Here is a 26,550-nt window from a genome sequence, read left to right as displayed (position 1 = left end):
AGTCCCAGGCTGTGGGTAGCGAGAGGGAGAGAAAATTACACACTTGATCCATGAGTTTGAGTGCCCGAGTGTCAGGCAGCAATACCTTGCCAACCTGGGTGTCGAAGCGCACTCCCAGGAATTCCAGGACCTGGGAGGGCTGGAGATTGCTCTTGGAGAAGTTGAGTATCCACCCGAGGGAGGTGAGGAAAGCCAAAACTGTCGACCGCTGACCTGCAGAGAGTCTCCGACTTGGCTCGAATGAACCAATCGTCCAGGTAAGGATGGACAAGGACTCCGTCCCAGTGGAAAGCAGCTGCCACCACCACATGACCTTGGTAAAAGTGCGTGATGTGGTGGCGAGACTGAATGGGAGTGCCCAAAACTGGAAGTGTTGCCTCATAATGTTGAACCGGAGATACACCATGACCATCAGAAGTATCGGGATGTGCAGGTAAGCCTCAGTTAAGTCAAGAAAGGCCAGATATTCACCTGAGCGAACCGCCGACTGCCCTCAGGGTCTCCATTCGGAAATGGGGAACCCTGAGGGCCCAGTTGACTCTCTTGAGATCCAAAATTGGATGGAAGGAGCCGTCCTTTTTGGGGATGATGAAGTAGATGGAATACGGGCTGGATCCTTCTTCCTCCACAGGGACCGGGACTATAGCTCCGAGCTCCTGCAACCTGACAAGAGTCTAGCAGATTGCTGGATGCTTCTGACTTCCACAGGGAGAGATTATGTAGAGGTCTGGAAGGTCCCGAGTAAATTCTAATGTGTAACCTTTCTCTATCACCTCGAGGACCCACTGATCAGACGTGATTTTGACCCATTCTTCGAGAAACAGGGACAGACGTTCACCTAAGTTGGGAAAGGAGGAATGGGCTGGCTGTATTTCATTGGGAAGAGGACTTTGCAGCCGAGTGTTGCGGGTTACCATCCCAGAAGGGACGTCGGCCACGAAAAGAATGAGACCAGGACTGGGATCTGGAGGAGGTACCTCTTTGGAAGGATCCCTGCGCTCTGTTGTTATACAGGCACTGACCTCTAAAATGAGAACGTGAAGGAAAAAAGGACTTAGACTGCTTCGGGCGGTCCTCCGGCAGCTTATGAATCTTGTTCTCTCCCAGGTATTTAATAAGCTGTTCAAGGTCCTAACCAAAAAGCAAGTTACCCTTGAAGGGAAGCATGCCCAACTGCGACTTGGAGGAGGGATCTGCCAACCAATTATGCAACCAGAGAAGACATCTGGCCGACACCGCTGAAACCATAGCCCTGGCCTGCACCTGGAGCAAATTGTAGAGGACATCAGTCCCATACGCCACAGCCACCTCCAGCTGTTCTGCCTGCTCTGCCTCTGCAGATGGGAGGTCCTGGATGCTGAGCAATTGTTGAATCCACCTGAGACTTGCTTGCTGCATGAGACTGCTGCAGGCTGTCGCCAGGACTCCTAAGGCCAACACTTCAAAGATGCGCTTGAGATACAGCTCCAGTTTGTGGTCTTGAATATCTTTCAACGCCGTGGCCCCCACCACCGGGATGGTGATGTGTTTGGTGACTGCAGAGACGGAAGCGTTCACCTTGGGAATTTTAAGCATCTCTAGGCATAGATCAGGGAGTGGATATAGCTTGTCCATCACCCTACCCACTCGGAGACCCACTTCAGTAGACTCCCATTCCCGGAGGACCTGTAGCATAAGCATGGGATGGAATGGGAACATACATGGAGGAGCCCTAAGTCCCGCCAGGACCGGGTCCACGTTGGCTGGCATAGAGGCACTAGCGGAATCCTCAGGTGGAACTTCAATTCCCATCGTCTAAGATAAAGGGAATGAGTGGCTCCAGCTCTTCCCTTTGGAACAATCGGAGCACCTACGGATCGTCACCGTCGAGTGGAGGACTTGGGAGCAACAAGTCCGAGTCCGGATCAGGGACAGAGGATGGCTGGGGGGGGGGGTTCCAGAGGGGTCGGCCCCCCCGGTACGACCCTGATGGAGCCCTGCCCATCCGGAGCAGTAGGAGGCTGCGGAGCAGGCACCCGAGGGATTTTTGCTGGAGGAGGGCCTGGAGAGGGATCATCTTCCTGCAGGCTGGCCAGATAGGATTTGTGCATTAAAAGCAGAAATTCAGTCGAAAAACGAGGCTGGATTTCCCGGGTAAGGGGGGTTAAAGAGTTAGGGTCAAGGACCCCCTCTGGGGAGTTTACGGGGCTTAAATCCGGAGGTGAAATGGTTAAATCAGGCTCTCCTCCGTCCCTCAGCCCCGAATCTGATGTTAAAGCTGCCCCCAAAATGTCCGCGGTTTTTCGTGAAGGGAATGGCCTAGCCAAGCGCTTAAAAGCCCGACCCCAGGCCGCCGACCTCGCCACCGCCGCAGAGGGACTCTCCCCGCCCGGCAAGCACTCGGAGCCCAGCCCATCGCGGGAGAGCCGCAAAGCAGGCTCTCCACAGGCTAGGCAGCAAGCAGAATGCGGCATGATCAAAGGTACGAGCCGCCGTGGAGAAGGGAATCAGCTGAGCTGGGCTGCAAAAGCAAGCGGGAGCAGGCGAATGAACCCTGCAATGCTGCCTCCCCTGTACTCAGAGCAGGGATAAATTAAGCTTGTCTTTTCTTCGGATTTGTTTTTTGTTTTGTTTTTTTTAACAATTGCAGGGGAATTAAGCTAGACCTGAGGTACAGAGCAGCCAAAGAGGGGCAGTGACTGGACCACCAGTATCACCTCAAACAGACAAGCAGGTCACCAGGAAGGGAATCCTAGGCTGAATAATCAAGGGGCAAGCCCCCGTAGGATCCCATAAGAGCGAGGAGACCGTGCAGTCTCCCTTAGAGCAGAAGTTTTGAATTCTGACAAAGAAACATTGTGTAATTATTTTTTTTTTTTAAGTTATAGAATTATAGGTAATACTTGCTTGATCCTGTAAAAATATGAGAAGAAAACCTCCCAGGGAGAAACAAATTGAGAAAGAAAGGGAACGGCAGGTTCAGCTGCCTGCATCTGCTGGAGACAGAGAAATACTGAAGGGATGCAGGGTGGGCTCTGTCCTGATATAGGATACCCTTTCAGTTTTTCTCTGTCTCCATCTGCTGGACAGGAGGCTCAACCCACTGTCTGGATTGATCTGGGTACGTACAGGGAATGTACATTATTTACTTCCCCCACTGTATAAACTTGTTTCAGTTCCCTGCAGAAATGGAGCAGAGCCAGTGGTGGCAGGATCATTTCTGGTTCCCCCCCATCCCCAGAGAAAGCAGAACAGAGAGTGTTAGAGCTGCTTACTCTGAGACGAGAGCAGCTACATGGGCATTATACACTAATCGGGATTGGTTATTTCTTCCCTCCGTGGAGGATGATGACATGTCCCATAATTGTATTTTACCGTTCTCAGTTGTGAGCAAATCCATAGCCTCGATGATCCGCAGACACTGGCACAATTTAGCTTTATCATCTTTGCTTCAGGGTAATTTACGGTTTTCATTCCGGAGAGACAGTAACCTCCGAGATAAGCTGGTACACATGATGTATTGTAGGAATGAGGTAGCTACCAGGGGGACTGGATGCCACAGTCCCTGTGGTCGGTGCACTATGTGCAATCACACTCTAGTAACTTCCTCTTTCACACATCCTGACTCTGGTCAAATGTTTCCACTACGAGGGATGTCCGACTGTACAACTAAGGGGGTAATATACGTGGTACAGTGCCCCTGCCCCCGGTTATATGTGGGTAAAACTACGAGGATGGTGAAAACTCGTATCATCGAGCATTGTTCCAATATCAGACTCCTTAGAATTGATGAACCGTTAGTTTCTCATTGGACTCATTTGGGCCATTCTATTTCTGAGCTAACCTACCAAGTATTAGAGATCGTGCCCCCCTCTATGAGAGGTGGAGACTATGCGGAGCAGTTAGGTAGAAGGGAGCAAAGGTGGATTTTTACATTGAATACCATTCATCCCTGTGGTCTTAACAAAGATATTGAATGGCACTTATTTGGTTAAAAGGGGGCGGGACGATTTTCGAAGGTCTCGCGATGGCATCTGTTTTGGCGCCAAGGCTTCTTCCCCTTTAAATTGGTTGACAGGGTGAGGGCGTTTGCGCTCCATGGCCCCTTTAAAAGGTATGTGTTTACATTTTGATTGTGACATCTTAGTAGCCCAACTAGTTGTGTTTCACCAGGATTGTATGTATTTATATTGCAGATGTTATAGATATTGTGGTCCCTCCCGATGCAGCCACCAGCGAAACACGGGACCGTGTCGGGGGACTGATACCTGTTTATTTCAAAACATATGTGGAGTTGCCGTATCTTACTGACTGTGAGAATAAAATTCAGAAATTATACACTTGACGGTTTGGTGGAACTTGAAATTTTTTCCTTGCACATTGTCTCTTGATACTTGCTCAGTGCAAGGTTCTGCTTCTATTGTCCTATTTGGTAATTGAAATCTCCCATTATTACTGCACTACCAGTTTGGTTAGCTTCCTAATTTCTCTTAGCATTTCACTGTCCATCTCACCATTTTGGCCAGGTGGACGGTAGTATACTCCTATCACTATTCTCTTCCCCAACAATGGATTTCTACCCATAAAGATTTGATTGTACATATAGTCTCATGCAGGACCTTTATCCTGTTGGACTCTATGCCATCCTCACATAAAGCGCCACCAAAATGCTCCACTCTATCATTGCGATATGATTTGTACCCTGGTATAGCACTATCCCATTGGTTATCCTCTTTCCACCATGTCTCTGAGATGCCAATTAAGTCTTATATCATCATTCACTGCTATACATTCTAATTCTCTCATCTTACTTCTTAGACTTCTGGCATTAGCATACAAACATTTCAAAGTGTGTTTTTTGTTTGTATTAACATTCTGCTTTTTAGTTGTCAGGGATAAATTGGAATCTTTTAACTCACGTGAGTTTTTAACTACAGGCACTTGGACTACTTTTGTTATTAGTGGAACCTCTCTGTTGAGATCCCCTAACTCTAATGCTTCATTAGTATCTTTTGAAGATATCTCCCTCCGAACCATGCACTGCTGAGCGACTGTCTGCTTTCCCCTTTGTTCTAGTTTAAAAGCTGCTCTATCTCTCCTTTTTAAAGGTTAGCGCTAGCAGCTTGGTTCCACCCTGGTTAAGGTGGAGCCCATCTCTTTGGAAAAGACTCCCCTTTCCCCAAAAGTTTCCCCAGTTCCTTACAAAACTGAATCCCTCTTCCTTGCACCAACATCTCATCCACGCATTGAGACTCCGGAGCTCTGCCTGGGTCTGGGGACCTGCGCATGGAACAGGGAACATTTCAGAGAATGCTACCCTGGAGGTTCTGGATTTCAGCTTTCTACCTAAGAGCCTAAATTTGGCTTCCAGAATCTCCCTCCCACATTTTCCTATATCATTGGTGCCCACATGTATCATGACAGTCAGCTCCTCCCCAGCACTGTCTAAAATCCTATCTAGGTGACGCATGAGGTCCGCCACCTTCGCACCAGGTACGTATTTTACCAGGTGATCCTCATGTCCACCGACCACCCAGCTATCTACATTCCTAATAATCGAATCACCAACTCTGACCGTCGACCTGATCCTTCCCTCCTTGGCAGTAGCCCTGGGAAACACATCTTCGATGCGAGAGGACAATGTACCACCTGGAAAGCAGGTCCTTGCTACAGGATCATTTCCTGCTGCACCAGGTTGATGCTCTTTGATCATGAGACTTTCCTCCTCCAAGGCAGCACCAGGGATGCCAGACTGGAGTTGGGACTTGGCCACTATATCCATGAAGGTCTCATCTATAAATCTCTCTGACTATCTCAGCTCCTCCAGGTCTGCCACTCTAGCCTTCAGAGATCAGACTTGTTCTCTGAGAGACAGGAGCTCATTGTATCACATGCGCACATACAACTTCTCACCGGCAGGTAAAAAATCATACATGTGACACTCAATGCAAAAGATTGGGAGTCCCCCCTCTTGCTGCTGGACTGCTGCCTTCATCTTAAATTTGTTCAGTTCCTAGTTAAGTTTTAGGTTGCTAAGGGTGTAGGACTGCATACAGTTAGGCCCCTTTAAATGTATTAGTAACCTGGTAGTAACCTAAAAGGAAATGATCAAACTTTGGATAAGGTATGGGGAATTTCTAAGTTTAAGTTAAAAGGATGATTTTTAAAAATTTTATTTTAAGTGTGAAAGTGGCATCTGTCTATAAATTAAAGGATGAGCTAGGTTGAGAGGGTTGGAAAATACAAACACACAAAGTTCTGTTAGTTGCCTGACTTTCTGACTACCTATTTAAAATGAAACACACAGGGGTAGATTTTCAAACAGGGCGCCCTCGCGTACTTTTGTAGGCGCATCAGGCGCAAACAAAAGTACGCTGGATTTTAGCAGATACGCGCGTATCTGCTAAAATCCTGGATCGGTGCGCGCAAGGCTACCGATTTCGTGTAGCCGGCGCGCGCCGAGCCGCGCAGCCTACCTCCGTTCCCTCCGAGGCCGCTCCGAAATCGGAGCGGCCTCGGAGGGAATTCGCTATCGCCCTCCCCTCACCTTCCCCTCCCTTCCTCTACCTAACCCACCCACCCCCGGCCCTGTCTAAACCCCCCCCCACCTTTGTTGGGGGATTTACGCCTCCCAGAGGGAGAAGTAAATCCCTGCGCGCCAGTGGGCCGCTGGCGCGCCTAGACGCAAACCCGGGGGCGGTTCCGGAGGGTGCGGCCACGCCCCCGGACCGCCCTGGGCCGAAACCACGCCCCCGGGCCCACCACCGACACGCCCCTAAAATGCCGCGCCGATCGGCCCCGCCCCCGACACGCCCCCCTCGACAAACCCCGGGACTTACGCGAGTCCCGGGGCTCTGCGCGCGCCGGCAGGCCTATGTAAAATAGGCGCACCGGCGCGCAAGGCCCTGCTCGCGTAAATCCGGGCGGATTTACGCGAGCAGGGCTCTTAAAATCCGCCCCACAAAGTTCTGTTAGTTGCCTGACTTTCCGACTACCTATTTAAAATGAAACACACAAAGTTCTGTTAGTTGCCTGACTTTCTGATTATCTATTTAAAATGAAACACACAAAGTTGTTAGTTGCCTGACTTTCCGACTACCTATTTAAAATGAAACACACAAGGTTCTGTTAGTTGCCCAACTTTCCGACTACCTATTTAAAATTAAACACACAAAGTTCTGTTAGTTGCCTGGCTTTCCGACTACCTGTTTAAAATAAAACACACAAACTTCTGTTAGTTGCCTGACTTTCTGACTATGTCTCAAGTTACCTATTGCAGCTGTACTTTCTTTAGAGTAAACACTATTTATAATGAAACACACAAACTTCTGTTAGTTGCCTGACTTTCTGATTATCTATTAAGTTTTAAAAATGTCTCCAAGCAGTACTTACTGATTCTTTCCAGCCACCAGTAAGGTAATCCTCTCCTCTCAGTGCTCCACAATCTCTTGTGATTTAACTACTCTGAATAATTTTGTATTATCTGCAAATTTGATTACCTCACCTGTCATATTCCTTTCCAGATCATTTATAAATATAGGGGTAGATTTTCAGAACTTACGTATGCGCGCACATGGACACATGATTTTATAACATACTCGCACTGCTGGGTCAGCGTGCGCAAGGGGGGTAGAGTTAAGCAATTACGCATGGCGACGCATAGGGCCTTTTTCTAGTTACCTCCCAGTCCAATTAAGGAGCGGACTGGGAGGGAACTTCCCAATCCCCTAGCCTAACCTCCTTTCCACTTCCTATCTTGCCCTCCCCCTATCCCTATCCTAACTAGCCCAATTTTTTATATCTCACCTTTTGCTCCTGCCTCAGAGCAGGAGCAAGTTGTGCGCGCCAGCATCCTGCTGGCGAGTGCCTCTAGCCCTGCCCCCAGACCGCCCCTTTTTCAAGCCCCAGGACTTACACTTAGATCCAGATGCACCTCAGACCACATTGTAAGGCTCCAGTACATACACTTGTGTGGGCAAAAACCTGGATAATAGCAACTTGCAACATTAGTAATGTGTCTGCCCTCCTATAAGCCTAATCTGACTGTGAATTACAGAAAAACAACTTGAGAAATAAAATGGTTAAAATGGTCTAATCCCTTTTAATAAAGAATGTCAGGGTAAAATATATTATTCACTAACTTTTGCAAATAATGGGGCCTGAGATGTAGTGGGGGCCTGGTATGAGACAAATTACAGAAAATGTATCTATCACTTCTGATGTGTGATTAAAGGACTGGGGCTTTTTAAGAACATAAGAAATTGCCATGCTGGGTCAGACCAAGGGTCCAACAAGCCCAACATCCTGTTTCCAACAGAGACCAAACCAGGCCACAAGAACCTGGCAAGTTCCCAAATACCAAGAAGATCCCATGCTATTGATGCAATTAATAGCAGTGGCTATTCCCTAAGTAAACTTAGATTAATAGCAGTTAATGGACTTCTCCTCCTTCTTAGCGTCTAGTCAGATGAATCCAGAACCAGTGGTTTATGCACATCTACCAGCAGATGGAGACAGAGCAAAGCTGACATCACAGAATGTTTATTTATTTATTTTAAAAAGTTTATATACCGTTTTTAAAACAATTAGTTCATCAAAACGGTTTACAGGATATAATACACATAATAAAATACACATAAGAAAGATTATAAAAGAACATTTTTTAAAAAGTAGAACTACTTGGATTGCGGGGGAGGGGGGTGGGGAGGGGGAATGCTTATGGGAAGAGTAGGGTTAAGGGGAACATGCCCATGAGTAGCCTACTGGCAGGGACATCAGCCTGCCAATATTCTCAGTCTCCAGCAGATGGTGGACATGCATTTCCCTACTGGGGATTGCTTCAAGTTTTAGAAAGAGAAATAAAAGGAGAATTAGTTTGCCCCGCTCTCCTTCGGTGATGCCAAAGGGTTCCGCTCCCAGTTGAGAATTCCTGAGGTGATTTCCGTGGTCTCTCAGATGAGTGCCTTGGGCTGGCAGCTGGTTTTCTCATCCAATGTGGAATTAGCTGTTAAAACAGCTGAAAGGCAGCGGGTGCAGGAAGCCGAGCGCGGCGGTGACGGTATATGCCCTCCCTCCCCGCAGCCAGAGATCGTCTCTGTACTCAGTTGGGTAAGGCTGAGCTCAGGTAAGGTTTAAAAAAAAAAAAAAAAAAAAGACAGAGACAGAGTAGAAGGGTTGGTTGTAAGGCTTCCCCCTTCCTCTGGTCTCCGTGCTTGGTGCACCATTCCTACATTTGTTTCACTCCCAATGGAGGTTAAGGGTCATGGGCAGCCTGGCGTGTTGAGCAGCCTGTGTGGGCTAGGCCCCGCTGTTAGGCTTTCCTCTATGTGCCGCGTGGTAGGCCGTAGTGGCGATTTTGCATGCATTTTTCTGCACGTTAGGCTGCCCTCTTTGGGACCATCGGTGCATGCAAGTGCATCCGGTTGTGCATCCAAGTCGTGTGCCCAATTTTTGAATGCTTAATCGGATGCCTGCTTGGGTGTCCAGGTGAAGCGCATGCTTGCCTGCGCGCATTGGGGCACGTTGTTTGTGCACTTAAGTTTGAAGGGGTGTAAGTGCGACTGGTTTTGCTCCACCTAGCCTTGGGATGCCTAAATTTTGGACACATATATTTTACAGCGTGAATTCAGCTGGACGCACCCCTTCAGTTGCCTGTTAAGCATACTAACAGACTGATGGCACCTGTGGCTAAGAAACCTAAGCGCCTTTCTCTCTGTGCTGCCTGACATATTGGGCATCTCAGCCTGGCGTGCCCTCTAACTTGTGCCAGTGCTGCTTAGAGGCTCAGGGAGAATCATCTTCCTTTGATTTTACTAAGCCTGGTTCTTCCCAGCCTGATGATGGCTTGGTTAAGGACATGTCAGGAGGGACACCTGCCCTTGGAACTCCCTTAACTGGTTCATCAGCGGGGGAAGGTAGCTCAGTGGGTGCAGCACAGGTGCCTTCTGGTTTTTGGCATGGATCCTTCTGCCTTTTCTTGGATAGAATTTATGCTCGCTCCGTTAGTCCATGGGGTGTAAATCTGGTGGTCCAGATCCCTCCCCTTCACGAGGCTGCTCGGGTGGCTGGTGTCCTTTTTTCTTTCATCAGCTTGCCTCTCTTTCTTTAAATTTCTGGTTTCAGTCTCTCCTTATTTCTTTTTGCTGAACCTGAGCTGGACAGCTCCATGTTCTCTGCAGAGGAGAGGCTGACCAGAGTTTTAAAATTGTTTAAAAAAAAAAAAAAAAAAAAAAAAGGTAAGGCTGTCTCGCGGGCAGTCCCTGTTTGTTGCGGGTGTGCAGGCTCCATTTCTTGCTCCCATTCGCGCATTTGATAGGGCTCGGCAGGGTAGTTTTCCCGCCGGTGTCAGCATGACTCATGGCTCTGCTGCACGTGTGATGCAGGATCGGCACGGCTCAGCCATTTTAGTTTATGTGCAGCCTGCGTTTTGGGGGGAGAGGGACCTTCAGAGGCTCTGGTGACCGCAAGAGGCAGGAAATATCGATTGGGCTCTTCCCCGAGGGTTTCTTTGAAGCGCCGATGTGCCGACCGCGGAAAACCTCCATTTCCTCCTATGCGGGAACGATGGCCATTTTGGCTGCCCCAGCAGTTCAGTCCATTCACAAGGAAGATGGGGGAGATTTGCCTTCACATCTTTCTCTGGCCCACCCGAACACGGTAGAGGGGCTCGGGGGGGGGGGGGGGGGGGGGGGAAAGGGGCAGTGCACTTAGATTTGCCAGCGCCTGCATCTGCAGAGACTGCGCTCTCACAGCTCTCGCAGGCTCCTCAGCCTTCTCTGCTGATTATGTTCTCCTGCTGCATGAGACATATTTAGCTCAGCAGGCAAGTTTGAGTAAACAATCTTACCCTTTAGGGGGTCAGAGAGGTGCTCCGGGGCCTGAGCAGTTCTGATGTTGGTACTCTCTGCTGGAATAGTGTTTGTGGCATTCTGGGTTTGCTGATGCAGACTCGGATGACTCCGTTTGGTCTCAGGGGGACCCCAGGATGCAGGAGACCTTGTCGTGGGATCAGGGTATTGATTCAGATGACGTCAGCTTCTCTCAGGGAGATGATCTAGATCTTCTTCCAGTCTCGGAGGGTGATGACTTTAAAGTGCTCTGCTTGTTCCGGAAGAAGGAGCTGGGGCTGAAAGTCTCACAGGAAGACTTAGATATGGAAGGTGCGGATCCGATTCTGGATGGGCTTTGGGCTCCCCTGCGAGCTTTTCCCTATCATAAGTCGGTGAAAAAGATGGTGGACTGAGAATGGGGAGCGCCTGACTCTAGCTTGAGAGTGGGAATGGCGATGGCTAAGCTTTATCCCTTGCCTGAACAGACGTTGGAGCTCTTTTTCCTTCCAAAGGTGGACACTGCAATTTCAGTGGTCACAAAGAAGACAACTATCCCTGTTGTGGGTTCTGTGGCTTTGAAGGATGTTCAAGACCAGAAGATGGAAATTAAACTCAAAAGGATTTTTGAGGTATCAGCCCTACGTCTGTAGGTGGCTATCTGCTCCAGCTTTATGCAAAGGGCTTGCTGCGCTGGGTTCAACAGCTTCAGAACGGGCAGGCAAATTCGGGAATCGAAGCAGATAAAGCAGAGCGCTTGGAGAGGTCAGTTGCTTATGTGGCGGACGCTTTGTATGACTTGGTCAGAACTTCTTCCTGTATTATGGGTTCCGCAGTGTCAACCAAGCGGTTATTGTGGTTACAAAACTGGTTGACAAATGTTTCATCTAAGTCTTGTTTGGGATCTCTGCCTTTTAAGGGACGCCTCTTGTTTGGTGAGGATCTGGAGCACTTGATGAAAGACCTGGGTGAGAATAAGGTGCATAAGTTGCCTGGAGGATAAGCCTAAGGGCTAGCAGCCTTTTCAGTCTCAGTTGCATTTTCAGGATATTAGGAGGTTGCATCAGGCAAGAGCCCCAGCCTCGCAAAAGCAGTTCTCTTCTCAAGGTCAGTCCTGGGGGCAGTCCTTTTGAGGCAGTTGATGACCATTCAGAGCTTCCTACAATAGTGGGGCCGTTGGAGCCAAATCCTCATTATGAGGCGAGGCCAATCTACTCCACCATTCCTTTTATAGGGGGTGGTCTAGCAAGATTTTATAGGGAGTGGACCAAGATCACTCAGGATCAGTGGGACCTCAGCGTAATAAGAGAATTAGAATTTGCTTGGCCCCTTCACAACTTGTTTCTAGTTTCCCCCTGCAGGTCGTTGGAAAAGCGTTGGGCGGTCCGGGGGATGTTAGACAGCTTATGGGCCTTAGGAGTGGTGGTTCCGGTTCTGTACAGCGAACGAAGCAAAGGTTGGTATTCCATCTACTTTGTAGTTCCAAAGAAAGAAGGCTCTTTTTGCCCTATTTAAAATGGGTAAATGTGGTGCTGAAGGTCCTGAGGTTTCGGATGGAAACTCTGTGGTCGGTAATCGCAGAGGTGCACAAGGACAAGTTCCTGGCTTCTTTGGATCTGACTGAGACCTACCTACATATCCCCATTTGCCTGGTTCACCAGCGATTTCTGAGGTTCATTTCCAGTTTCAGGTTCTCCCCTTTGGGTTGGCCACGGTGCCCCACACATTCACCAAGGTAATGGTGGTGGTGGCAGTGGTGTTGCAGCGCAAGGGAGTCCTGGTGTACTCTTATCTAGATGATTGGCTCATCAGAGCAAAGTCGGAAGTTGCTTGTTGTGCAGAGGGTAATCACCATCCTGGAATCTCTAGGCTGGGTGGTGAATTTGGCGAAGAGCCAGCTGATCCTGTCTCAGACCCTAGACTATTTGGGGGTTTGGTTCAACACACTGAAGGCAAAGGTGTTCCTCTCAGAGGAGAGTGTCTGCAAGTTACAGACGCAAGACCGGCATCTGTTGGCTTTGCAGGTTCCCAGAGCTTGTGATTTTTTGCAGGTTCTCAGCTTGCTGGCCTCAATGCTGGAGTTGGTACCGTGGGCCTTTGCGCATATGAAACCACTACAGAGAGCTATGTTGACAAAGTGGAATCCATTGTCGGAAGAATTTCATATACCTGTCTCGTTCGATTGTCATGCATGGGACAGTCTGTCTTGGTGGCTACAAACATACAGTCTAGTTCGTGGGGTCGATCTGGAGGTCCCGGATTGGATAATTCTTACTATCGATGCCAGTATTTCTGGTTGGGGGGCAGTATGCCAACGACAACCGGCCCAGGTCGTTTGGTCGGTAGAAGAAGCTTCTTGGTCTATCAGTCGCTTAGAGACCAGAGCAGTGGTTCAAGGCCGCTCGGTAAGGGTCTTGTCAGACATTGCGACGACTGTAGCATATATCAATCAACAGGGAGAAACCAAGAGTCGTGAAGTGGTCCAGGAGGCTCAGGAGTTAATTCTTTGGGCAGAACAGCATTTGATTAAGATAGTGGCATCTCATATCGTAGGGGTTGAAAATGTCCAAGCGGATTTTCTAAGTTGTAGAACGCTAGATCCAGGGGAGTGGGAGTTGTGCGAGTCAGCGATGCAGCTCATCGAGAGAAGTGAGGCTGTCCCCATGTGGATCTAATGACAATGCGTCTCAATGCAAAGGCATCTCGCTTTTTCAGTCGAAGGCAGGAATTCAGGGCCGAAAGAGTGGACGCGCTGGTAATACCCTGCCTCGGGGGTTCTACTGTACATTTTTCCCCTTGGCCCCTGATGGGCAAGGTGTTGCGCTGGATAGCAAGACACTCGGAATAAGTGGTGTTGGTAACCCTGGAGTGGCCTCGTCGGCTGTAGCTCACAGATCTGGTCAACATGGCAGCGGACGGTCTGTTACGCTTCAGTCATCTTCCTCATCTTCTTCGGCAGGGCCCCATATTTTTAGACCAGGCTTTTGTCTAGCGGCCTGGCTTTTGAGAGGTGGTGTTTGAGATGAAAAGGGTACCTAGAGGCGGTCATTACTACTCTTCTGCAAGCTAGATGGATGTCTACTTCGTTGTCGTATGTCCGAGTCTGGAAGGTTATCTTTCTTTCAAGAAGGTTTGATCAAAGGCCTAGCTTTCAACTCCCTCAGAGTACAGGTAGCTTGTTTATGTGGTACAGTTGAGGGTTGCATGTTGTCCTCTTATCCCAATGTGGTTAGGTTTCTTCAGGGGGGTTAAGAATTTGCACCCTCTGATGAGGTGAGTTTGTCCATTCTGGAATCTTAATCTCATTCTCCAAGGTTTATGTGAACTACCTTTTGAACCTCTCCACAGAGCAACACTTAAGGATTTGATCTTGAAGGTAATTTTCCTGGAAGCCATTTGCTCTGCAAGGAGAATCTCTGAGTTACAGGCTTTATCTTGCCGCAATCCATTCCTTCAGATCTCAGACTCAGGAATCTCCTTGCGGACGGTCCCCTCATTTCTTCCCAAGGTGGTATCGGCTTTTCACGTTAATCAGATGGTGGAGCTTCCGGCTTTTCCAGAATTGGATGCTTCTGCATCTCATGTTCGGGAGCTTAGGCTGATGGACAGCCATAGGGCTTTGCTGAGGTATCTCAAGGTAATGAATGATTTTAGGAGATCTGATCGCCTTTTCATTTCATGGAGTGGTTCGAAGAAAGGTACCCAGGCTTCCAAGGCTACCATTGCGAGGTGGCTTAAGGAGGCTATTGGGTTTGCATACATTCTCAAAGGCTGTCAGGTGCCTGAAGATTTGAGGGCTCATACTACTTGATCTTAGGCAGCCTCGTGAACCAAGCAGTTGGTTTCATCACAGGAAGTTTGTAGGGTAGCAACTTGGAAGTCGCTGCATACTTTAGCAAGGCTCTACTGTCTAGATGTAGGGGATCCGAAGTCTTGGTCTTTTGGTGAGAGTGTCTTGCGAGGGGGACTCTCCATGTCCCACCCTAAGTAGGGAGCTTTGGTACATCCCAGGAGTTTGGACTGATCCAAAAATCAGCAGGTAAGAACTAATTTTCCTTTCCCAGACAACAGGAGGATGGCCAGGTAGGATAGAGGGGCGTGCACAGGGTCCCTCCATATGGTCCTGCCTGGGTCTTAGCCTTCTGGCTGAGGCATCACCTATACAGGGTCAGACAACAGATAAAGCAAAAGCCAGGCTGAGAGAAGGTGACTTTTCCAGGCTGGATAACAGCACATGATTGGCCATGAACTTAGCAGAGCTAAAAATTACTGAAAGCTGAGACTGCAGAGGGCCAGAACCACTGAATGCTAAAACAGCCATGAGCCTAGTGGACCTATAAACCCAAGCAAGGGAAAACCTTCCTATCGAGGGAGAACTGAAGGACAGCAACAGGCCTGGAGTTGGAGTGGTCCTTTCCCCTTGAGCTAGGGGACCACAACAACAGACCAGGAAGCAGAGTCAGGTCCCCCAGGAGGGTGTGGACCCCACTGGCAGATCCAGAGATAGAGTGGTCCCCCTTGAGCAAGGGGACCCCAGCAGCAGTCCAGGAGGTGGAGTCGGGTCTCCCAGGAGGGTATAGATCCCAGCAGCAGAGAGGCAGAGTTGGGTCCACCTGGAGGGTGTGGACCCCAGTGGCAGAGGCAGAGTTGGGTCCACCTGGAGGGTGTGGACCCCAGCAGCAGACCAGGAGGTGGAGTCAGTTCCCCCAGGAGGACATGGACCCCAGCGTTGGCATGGATATTTCAATGGAGCAGAAGGAGATGGTTTAGATGCAGCGGACTCCTCCCAGGCCAATACTGCCCACCAGCCCAGTTGCATCTGTTCACATTGGTGAGACTTGGAAAAAACAGGGGGAGGATAATAATAATGCTTGAGTAAGTGGGAACACAAGAGGTCTCTTCTACTCTATAGGGTGGTATACTGTGAGGGCTAACAACAAATTGCCAAATATTAAAAGTTCTTGCTATCTTGTAAAAGATTAGTGTGGCCTACTAATATGAGTAGATTAGTGTGCTGTTTGATATCCTATTAGCAATGAACATAGTCATGTAGAAATGTAAATGCTTATATAGTCTAATAAACCTGTATATATTTGTACATACTACCAGCCTTGTTCACAGTCCCATTTGTTTCCTGGGGTGAAGAGAGGGAAATCCCACTCACTAACACCTTCATCCCCAGGTCGATGCACTAGGCACCAAGAACATGAGGACCGACTGAATCTGCCCTAGGGCTCCCACCAGGTCAGTCCCGGACCCAGGAATGCCCAGCGAGGAAAGCAGTCAAGGGGGTGCTACATTAATAATGCAGAAGAACCAAGCCATTTCCAATTTTAAAAACCGGTAGAAGTAGGGATCATGACATGAGACTTTGAGGGGGCAAACAGAGGAGCAACATCAGGATATATTTCATCACAGGATAGTGGATGCATGGCATACCCTCCTGGAAGAGGAGGTGAAGACAAGAATGGTAAATGAATTCAAATGTGCAGGCGACAAACAAAGAGGATTCCTAGTGGCTGGAGGAAGGAAATAAAGAACTGAGATAACGGGTTGAAATTTTGATGTAACATTTCTGCATTGTGGTAACCTGCACAGAGCAGTAGTTACAAACTAAACACCTTGCAGAGCAGCCTGAATGGACCATTTGTGTTAAGATCGTAGACCCTTGGGCCGGCTGAGACTGCAGGTGTTGTGCTGGGTGTTGCAGCCGGCAGGCGGCTCTGAGGAAAGGCTTCGAAGACGGCTTCACCACTGGAAGCCCGAGGTCCCCCCAGGAGGAGCCCATAGGGACCTGGGCCTCTTGGTCTTAGGTGGATCCTATGCTGCCAAGGTAATCCAATGCTGAGATGGGGCCCAGGAGGTCAGGAGAGACTTCACCTTTGGAAGCCCGCGATCCCCCCAGGAGGAACCCGTGAGGACCCGAGCCACTGGGGTTTAGGAGAAACTTCCGGGTGGGTGATGAACAAGTACCTGCAGCAGTGGGAAGAGACGAAGCCGAAGTCCAGGAACAAGCCAAGGTCAGGAGCCAGAAGTCAAATGTCGGATGCCAAAACCAGGGACGGAAGCAGAAGCCGGAGTACAAAGCAAGGTCAGGAGCCAGGAATCAGACATCAGGAAGAAGCAGGAAGCACAACTAGCTACTCTGAAGCGTCAACCTCGTTGCAAGGCGAGGTAGGAGTGTGGCCGCAGGGTTTAAATACCCTGCAACGTCTGACGTCAGCTTGAGGGCGGTGCTGGAGTTTCCCACGCTGGTCCCTTTAAATTTGGAGCTCCGGTGCGTGCACGTAGGGGGCGGGGCCAGCCGTGGCAGGACGCCGGCGTCTCCCTCGAGGGGAGAGCGCCACGTCGGAGGCCTGAGCAGGCCCGAACGAGGCGCCAGCGGCCCGGGCCGGGGCAGAGGTAAGTGAAGGTCCCGGGGCATGGCCCGGGACCGCAACAATTTGGGTTTTTATCTGCCATTATTTACTATATTACTGTACTATGGGGTACCGTCTCCTCTGTGGTCTCTCCCTGCACTGATGCTGATATCACCTGATCCATGTAAGTATGGCAGTCACTGCTACCGTTCTCACCTCCACCAGTAATAGCAGGTGCACAAGAGATACTAGCAGAGACTGTATTCTGAATGAATCGTAAGTTGCTTTGCATTGCTGACATGCACTTACTTGTTGCTTGATGATACTACACCATTGTATTTCATTCAAGATCTTGGATTGTCTAAGCCCCTGACGCAGCAGCTGCTGAGCTGCGAAACTCGGCCTGAGTCGGGCGGTTTTATGAATACATCTCTACTTTAATAAATATTTGAAAAAGATCGAGGCATCTATTCCTTTGTGTTTACCAAGAGGCTGTACATACAGTATTCAATGAGGAGCTATCATCTGTTTCCAAAATACTGAAATGTGCAAATACTTATGGGTCACACCCCAGAGTGCCCTCGATATGCCTTTTTTGTTCAGGTGTTCAGGTGTAGCTTTCGGCATGAAAGCACACACTCCCGCCTTTTTGAACAGTGTGTACTTTGTGCTGGCTACTTATGCATGTGTCTGCTCATTTTACGTGCTTGAACCCTGTGCATATGTTTGAGAATTGACCCCAGAGTGAAAGCAAATTAAAAGTTTTTCTGTAATCTATCTTTCTAATTTTTGCAACAGGAATAACAGGGATCCGGTTCCTGAAATATTCTTCTGGCTTTGCTGCATTTAGGAGACCCATAGTCCACTCAGATTTTTACTGGCCTCTGGTCCACAGGTCTGCTGATCTCCTCCAGGGCCTGTGCAGAACTGAGGAAAACTCTTTCCCTGTCCCTGACCTCTTGCTGGCTATGTGATGCTATTCCAGGAGAAGTTGCTTCAGCTACAGAGCGTATGACTTGCCCTCAAGCATGGCTGCTGGACAGCAACAGCATTCAACTGAGCATGCTCCGTGCCCTTCTCTATTAAGTCTTCTTAAAGGGAAACTCGTTTTTCGAATACAGTCCAGGGATTTTGTAAAATCCATCCTCCCTCTTGTGATGTCATCAGTCTGTGCCAGCAGGAAGCGTAGCTGGTCCTGTGCAGGAGACACAGACAGATAAGAGTCTTTTCTTCTTTCAACCTTTCATTTGCAGATTTGCATCTGGAAACCTGAAATTTTCAGCCCCCAAATCTCAGCCTTTTCCCCTCTCCTTGCTCCGGAGCTGTAGTGCAAGAACAAACATTCAGCTCTTCCCCAGCCTAAGACAGAGCCCCCAATTTATTTCTAAAACTGAAAGCAGCAAAAGCAGAGAGGAAAATGCCTGCAGGAGCTTCTGCTCAGGTAGGAGATTGCCCCCAACTTCCTGCCCTCTCTATATAAACCCTATTGCAGCTTTCTAACCTGGGACACTGCAGAGTCAGCCCTGGCATTAATAGGAACCCGAGCAGACCTGGGACACACAGAAAAGACACTTTGGGACACTCCTGAGTGTAAGGAGATATCAGAACTCCCACAAACTGAGACTTTGTGTCCCAGGTTCTGTATGTAACTGGTTTCCAGTTTATATAATCTTGCTCCGGGTCTCTTGTTATGTGATTGTGAATTATATACACCCAGAAAATTCCCCCCTCCCCCCCCCCCCCCTGTTGTGCACTGGGAAGTCTCTTGATAGATGTGATATGAGTGAGTTTCTGGTTTATGTTTCAGGACCCAGTAACCTTTGAGGAAATTGCTGTCTATTTCTCCCAGGAGGAGTGGGAGGATTTAAAAGAATGGGAAAAGGAGCTTTACAAGGATGTGATGAAGGAGAATTATCAGATGCTCAGCTCACTAGGTAAAAAGGGACATTTCCTCTTCTTTTTTTCAGAAAAACATTTTTGGAAGGGGGAGGAACAGAATATTATTTGATTATCAATTGAGTGAAAACCTCTGTTATTGCAGTTCACTGTTATCCAGATATTTTCTGTGATATTTTCCAACACAAAAGCTTGAGAAAGAGAGAGGAATGAATGGCACCCTGGCCAAAAAGAGAGAGACTAAGAGGGTGGGGCAGAAAGAAGAGGCTTAAACTGGAAATGATAAACTCACAAGAGAAAGGTAGAAAGGGCTAGAAAGATGTGGAGGGAGGAGATGTGGAGGAGGATAGTGACGGGGCTGAAGGAAGAGGGAGAGAAAGATGGGTGAGAAGGACAGGACTATGGTAGAGGAGAAGAGTGAATGAATAGGAGAAAGATGGAAGAAATGCAGAGGTAGGGAGGAGAGAATGAAGGGAATGTGAGAGGATGGAAGGGAAAAGGAGGGGTTTGATAGAGGACATGAGAAACAGTAAAGGGATGGAGGAGAGAAAAAGGAGAAACAGGAACAATTTAGTGGGGAAGGAGAGAAAACAATGGGAAAAGAGAAAGCTGAGAGAAAAGGGAGAAATATAAGAGGATGTTGGGGGAATGGGTGGGACATAGGACAGACTTAACTATAGGGGAAAGGAGAAAAGAAAATAAAGATGGAGCAAAAGATATGAGAGAAAAAACAGTAAAAATAAAATGGATGACGGAAAGGAAGAGAGCAGGCTTGTCAGACATACGGTCCTTAAGTCATGATCCAGCCTGAAGATGGTTTCAGTGTGGCCCACCAGCTGCACTGCTGTCACTCCTTGCTCTCCCCATCTTCTCTCACCTTGTTTGATTGTTCCTGAGGGAGGGGGCAACCTGCTGATCATGATTGAGATATTTAATTATGAAAACTTTGGGGGAAGGGAAGAGGGGCTTATGGACCTGTGCCCTGGATCTTATAAGTAGATGCACAGATGATCAAGTGCTTGGGATCTTTCCAGTCACATTTTTAACAATATGCTGAACATTTGAACCCTTTTACCCTGATGAATTCTCAGAGTGAGTAGAAACATATTGTGGCTGTGAGCGCTAGAAAGGATATTGCGTATGGAGTTAGAGTCTATGATGAAGAGTTTATTGATTACTTCCCAAAAGCCACTTGGCTTTAATGATCACAACATGATCAAATCTGCCTTAATAACTGGAGGGAGGTCACTAAAGAAATCTACTACGACAGCATTTAACTTTCAAAAGGGTGAATATGATAAAATGAGGAAAATGGTTAGGAATAAATTGAAAGGAGCAGCTGCAAAGGTTAAGAGTTTACATCAGTCATGGACCTTTTCTGCGCTTAAGAGAAACATGGGGGTATCCTGCATGGAGTGGCAGCTAGAATAAGCTTGTTAGGCAGACTGGATGGACCATCTGCTCTTTTTTTCTGCCATCATCACTACATTTTGTTATGTATATGTTTGTTTAAAAATACCATCTTGTAAGCCCATTCCAGATGTATTCCACACGTTAGAAAAGGCGGAAGGAAGGCTAATCGACTTCCAGCATGGTTAAAAGGTGAGGTGAGAGAGGCTGTAATAGCTAAAAGAACATCCTTCAAGAAATGGAAAAGGGATCTGAGTGAAAAAAAACAAAAACAGGAAACTGCACAAGCACTGTCAAGTTAGATGCAAACATTGATAAGGAAGGAAGAGAGAATTTGAAAAGAAGCTTGCTGTGGAAGCAAAAACTCATAATAAAAACCTTTTTCGGGTACATTCAAAGTAAAAAGCCTGTGAGGAAGTCAGATGGACCATTAGATGAATAAAGGGTAAAAGGGCCCCTTGGGTATGACAAGGCCATAGCAGCGAGACTAAATGAATTCTTTGCTTTGGTCTTCACTGAGGAAGATGTAAGAGAGATGCCCTTGCCAGAAATGAAATTCAGAGATGGTGAATCCAAGGAACTGAAACAGATCTTAGTGCACTTGGAAGATGTAATAGGGCAAATTGCGAGATTAAAGAGCAGCGAATCACCTGGTTCCTCGGAACACCGAATAGTCTCCCGCTCCCTCCAGCAGTTTCTCAAATTTACCCAAGTGTTTCCGCTTAACCGCAGTCAACTTATTCAAATAATAAACCCCAGCCAACCTTTGAATTACTCTTTGTAGGGGCGGTGTGGATCTCTTCCTCCAAAAGTATGCTCTCCCCCTCCTTGCTGCTAATATTATTTGTTGAGATAGGAATACTGCAGCGGTGACAGGTTCTGAGAGAGGAATATTTAAAAGAAAAAACAACGGCTCCTTGGAGATCCGCTCCCAAAGCAATATCGAACATCAGCTGGACTACTGTATCCCATAAAAAGAGCAATCTTTGGGCAGTCCCACCAGGTATGTATAAAGGTGCCTGTCGTGCCGCATTCCCACCAGCAAGTCTCCCAAGCTTGGATATAGCGTATGCAACCTGGCTGGAGAAAGATACCAACGACATAGCATTTTATAGCCATTTTCAAATATCAAGGCTGAAACTGAACTCCTTTTTAGTGTGAGCAAAACATAAACCCCACCTCTTTTCTCCCAATACACATCGCAAAATCCTTCTCCCAGCCCACAGTGTGCGAAGGGGGCAATTTAAGATCCCTGTTTAATAGACTATAGATCCCCCCCTTGTCACCCAGTGTGCCTTTATCACAAAATCCTTCAAAAAGAGAGTTCCCATGACCGAGAGCCTCTATTACTTCCCTCTGCGAGAAAATGACTCACTTGCAGATTGAAATAATAATCTGAGGGCACCAGGTTAAAGGTATGCATTGCCTCCTGGAAATCTTTCGGCCGCTTACCATTCCAGATTTGTTCCAGCCTACAACATCCCTTCTCGCTAACATTATGGAGCGTCCTGGAATAAATTCCTTATTTAGAAAGATAGGGGATCTAATCAAATATTTCCTATCTCCCACCAAACAATTCTAACACCCATCCCAAACTTTTAAAGTAAGAGCTATGGTTGGAGAGATGGGACCAGGCCTTGTCTGGCAACCACATCACAGTGTCTGAGGAAATACCATGCTAAACTTTCAAAAGGGAAACTTTGATAAAATGAGAAAAATTGTTAGAAAAAACCTGAAAGGAGCAGCTACAAAGGTAAAAAGTGTGCAAGGGGTGTGGACATTGTTAAAAAATACCATCCTAGAAGCACAGTCCAGATGTATTCCACGCATTAAGAAAGGTGGAAGGAAGGCAAAACGATTACCGGCATGGTTAAAAGGGGAGGTGAAAGAAGCTATTTTAGCCAAAAGATCTTCATTCAAAAATTGGAAGAAGGATCAAAAAGAAGAAAATAGGATTACATTTAACTTGCCAACGCTTATGCTTTATCCTATTTTCTTCTGTTGGATCCTTCTTCCAATTTTTGAATGAAGATCTTTTGGCTAAAATAGCTTCTTTCACCTCCCCTTTTAACCATGCCGGTAATCATTTTGCCTTCTTTCCACCTTTCTTTGGGGCAGATTTTCAGAGCCCTGCTCGCCTAAATCCGCCCAAATCCGGGCGGATTTAGGCGAGCAGGGCCCTGCGCGCCGGTGAGCCTATTTTACATAGGCCTACCGGTGCGCGCAGAGCCCCGGGACTCGCGTAAGTCCCGGGGTTCTCCGAGGGGGGCGTGTTGGGGGCGGGCCCGGTCGTCGCGGCGTTTAGGGGGCATGTCGGCAGCGTTTTGGGGGCGGGTACGGGGGCGTGGCTACGGCCCGGGCGGTCCGGGGGCGTGGCCGCGCCCTCCGTACCCGCCCCCAGGTCGCGTCCTGGCGCGCAAGAGGCCCGCTGGCGCGTGGGGATTTACGCCTCCCTCTGGGAGGCGTAAATCCCCCGACAAAGGTAAGGGGGGGGCTTAGACAGGGCCGGGTGGGTGGGTTAGGTAGGGGAAGGGAGGGGAAGGTGAGGGGAGGGCAAAAGGAAGTTCCCTCCGAGGCCGCTTCGATTTCGGAGCGGCCTTGGAGGGAACGGGGGTAGGCTGCGCGGCTCGGCGCGCGCCAGCTATACAAAATCAATAGCCTTGCGCGCGCCGATCCAGGTTTTTAGCAGATACGCGCGGCTCCACGCGTATCTACTAAAATCCAGCTTACTTTTGCTTGCGCCTGATGCGCCAGCAAAAGTAGGCCAATTCGCGCTATTTGAAAATCTACCCCTTAATGTGTGGCTAAGAGAGAATTTGAAAAGAAGATGGCTGTAGAAGCAAAAACTCACAGTAAAAACTTTTTAAAATATATCCGAAGCAGAAAGCCTGTGAGGGAGTCAGTTGGACCGTTAGATGATCGAGGAGTTAAAGGGGCACTTAGAGAAGATAAGGTCATCGCGGAAAGATTAAATTATTTCTTTGCTTCGGTGTTTACTGAAGAGGATGTTGGGGAGATACTCGTACCGGACAAGGTTTTCGTGGGTAATGATTCAGATGGACTGAACCAAATCACGGTAAACCTAGAAGATGTGGTAGGCCTGATTGACAAACTGAAGAGTAGTAAATCACCTGGACCAGATGGTATACATCCCAGGATTCTGAAGGAACTAAAAAATGAAATTTCAGATCTATTAGTAAAAATTTGTAACCTATCATTAAAATCATCCATCGTACCTGAAGACTGGAGGGTGGCTAATTTAACTGTTGCGTGTGCCGGCCATGGCAGGCCTGCAATCTGGCCCACTTACCCCCGTTTGCCTCCTCCAGCACCTGGTTCCGCCTCTCTTGTGGCTGTGGGCAGCCGCCTCCGTGCTTGTGCTGCTCCCAGTGCTCCCAACTCCTCCGTGGATGTCCCAGCTCTGCGGCAGGTCTCCCTGCGTGGCCCACGGGGATAATAGAAAAACTTGGGGGCACTCCATGAAGTTAGCATGTGGCACATTTAAAACTAATCGGAGAAAGTTCTTTTTCACTCAACTCATAATTAAACTCTGGAATTTGTTGCCAGAAGATATGGTTAGTGCAGTTAGTATAGCTGTGTTTAAAAAAGGATTGGATAAGTTCTTGGAGGAGAAGTCCATTACCTGCTATTAATTAAGTTGACTTAGATAATAACCACCGCTATTACTAACAACAGTAACATGGAATAGACTTAGTTTTTGGGTACTTGCCAGGTTCTTATGGCCTGGATTGGCCACTGTTGGAAACAGGATGCTGGACTTGATGGACCCTTGGTCTGACCCAGTATGGCATGTTCTTATGTTCCAAAAACTTCCCTTGTCCAGTGTTAGGGCTGTAAAGATTCACTATCATATAAATAACATTACCCATCTTTTTTATTTTAAATCTTTTTTATTGGATTCACATTCAAATATACAACCAATCAACCGAGGAAATTTGTAAATTTGTAAAGAAACAGTAAGCCCAAATGGGCATGTAACAGGTATGACAGAACTTTGCACAGTGGTCAACGATCACAATATACCATGACAGAGATGATTAGAAACATTAGACCTCTTATACAGTTATACCAAATATAACAAATCCATAATTAGCAAACCCATGTTTCCTTTTTTTCCCCCCCCTCTACCACCCTCCCTCCCCCCGCAGCCCATGGGTAAGATACCTAAAGAATGAAAAAAAGAAAAATGTAGTGTAGAAATTACCAGACATTACTAATACAGAAGTTACTAGTTACTAGGTAGGCAACCGAAGCGATACCGGACTTGAAGCAAGACAAGTGTGATCCCCTCGAAATCTATCTCACCCAGTCTTTCCGGGATGCATATGTTTATTGAAGGGTCCCCTGATCCGAACATATTCCGTTTTCTTTTTTGGAGATTGCAAGCTGGATGTCATTTGTTCAAAGGTTGCCAACTTTACCATTTTGTTCAACCAATGTTGAAATTGGGGAACATCACAGGATATCCAGTTGGCCAAAATCACCTGTTTCGCTACTATTCCTGCCTTATGCACAATTAGTGTTAGTGGGGATGTGGGTTCAGTGATAGCGGGTAGATCATCACCAATCAGCCATATCTGTGGAACAAGTTGGATGTTACCACCCCAAACTAAGTTGCAAAAATCTGTAATGGAAGCCCAAAAAGCATTGATCTTAGTACAGGTCCAAAAGTTATGTATATAGTCTCCCTTGCTCATCCCACACTTCATACAATTGGGGGAGTCACTTAGTCCAAACTTATAAGCTTGCTCATTCGTGACATATAATTGCCAGATAAATTTAAATTGTAATTCCCTGAGGATTACGTTCTCCGTAACTATACGTATATTCCTCAGATACCCTTTGACAATTTCTGGCGAAAGCTGAATCTCTTCGACGCCTTGCCAGCGGTCACAGATCTCATGTAAAGTATTAGCATCGAACATTTGTTTCATCACTTTTGAAAACAGTGTACACGACATTTTCATTGTTAAGTGGAAACCCAATAAACAACCCAATTGGGACCGCAGATTGTGAGCCTGCCTATGCAAACCAGCTGTTAAGATATAGTGTCGAAGTTGCAAAAAAGCGAAAAAATCATGCTGTGGGAGGCCAAAAAGCGTTTGGAGCTCCTGAAAACTATGTACAGACTCAGAATGAGGTTGCAACAATTGTACAATGTGGGTTAGGCCCCTAGATGCCCATTGCTGAAAAACTGTGTGTCCTCTCCCTGGTAGGAAGTGAGGTTATGACATATGGGAACGTAAGCTGTATGTGTAGAAGAAAGTCCTAGCCGTTTACATAGGTGTACCCATGCTTGACGTCCCGAGCGCACCAAGAGAAAATGTTTAGAGTCTCCTGGGAGCTGTACAGTAGCTAGCTGCAATAAGACCGCTGGAGAGGTCCCATGGAAACTAGCTTGTAAAAAGGTCGTGGGTGAAAAATACTCAGTACCCAATATCCAATCCCGGGTATGACGCATCATACAAATGAGATTGTACCTGCTAAACCTCCCTCCTCTGTTGTACAAGAGAGGTACCTATAGGCCAGTCTGGCTCTGCGGCCTCTGCATATAAAATTGCGGATCGCTTTGTTGGTCAAGGTTATGTCCCCATTGGTTAGCCAAATTGGAAGCATCTGTAACAGGTACAACCATTTGGGAATTTCCACCATTTTTAATAAATGGATTCTCCCCGTCAGTGAAAATGGAAGAGATTGCCACTGAAGAAGACGACCTTTCATTTTGGCTAGCACAGGTCCCACATTTGCCTTATAGATGGAACTGAAGGCTATAGGAATCTGGATACCAAGATATTTTATGGAGTCATGTGCCCACTTTAATGGAAAGGCAGAACCCCAGGTGCTCTTAAGGTTACCCATGACATCAAGCGCCTCTGATTTATCAGTATTTATTTTGAGGCCAGAAAATCTGCCATACCTTAGCTGCAAGGACAGCACTCTAGGCAAGGCAGATTGTGGGTTGGTCAGAAACACTAAAATGTCATCAGCAAATGCAGCTGTTTTGAACGTTTCGCCATGGATATGTAAGCCTGTGATCATCAGGTCTTCATTCAATGATC

At 47.6% G+C, this 26,550-nt stretch overlaps 1 protein-coding gene across 3 annotated transcripts in view; it reads left to right on the top strand.

Moving 5' to 3' along the window:
- The window catches only part of LOC115083822 (zinc finger protein 271-like), a 103,631-nt gene that overhangs the window by 56,293 nt on the left and 20,788 nt on the right, over nt 1-26,550 (top strand). The window contains exons 1-2 of one of the 3 annotated variants that reach the window (XM_029587847.1): nt 17,153-17,207; nt 18,972-19,098. In XM_029587847.1, the coding sequence (XP_029443707.1) occupies nt 19,065-19,098 (34 nt within the window). In that variant the 5' untranslated portion in view covers nt 17,153-17,207; nt 18,972-19,064. Of the gene's footprint in view, nt 1-17,152; nt 17,208-18,347; nt 18,606-18,971; nt 19,099-26,550 lie in introns of those variants that run through there. The other 2 variants (XM_029587845.1, XM_029587846.1) reach the window with 2 other exon arrangements.

Source organism: Rhinatrema bivittatum, chromosome 2, assembly GCF_901001135.1.
Source record: "Rhinatrema bivittatum chromosome 2, aRhiBiv1.1, whole genome shotgun sequence".
NCBI lineage: Eukaryota > Metazoa > Chordata > Amphibia > Gymnophiona > Rhinatrematidae > Rhinatrema > Rhinatrema bivittatum.
The sequence above is the reverse complement of the archived record's forward strand: the minus strand, read 5'-3'. Positions and strand labels throughout refer to the sequence as shown.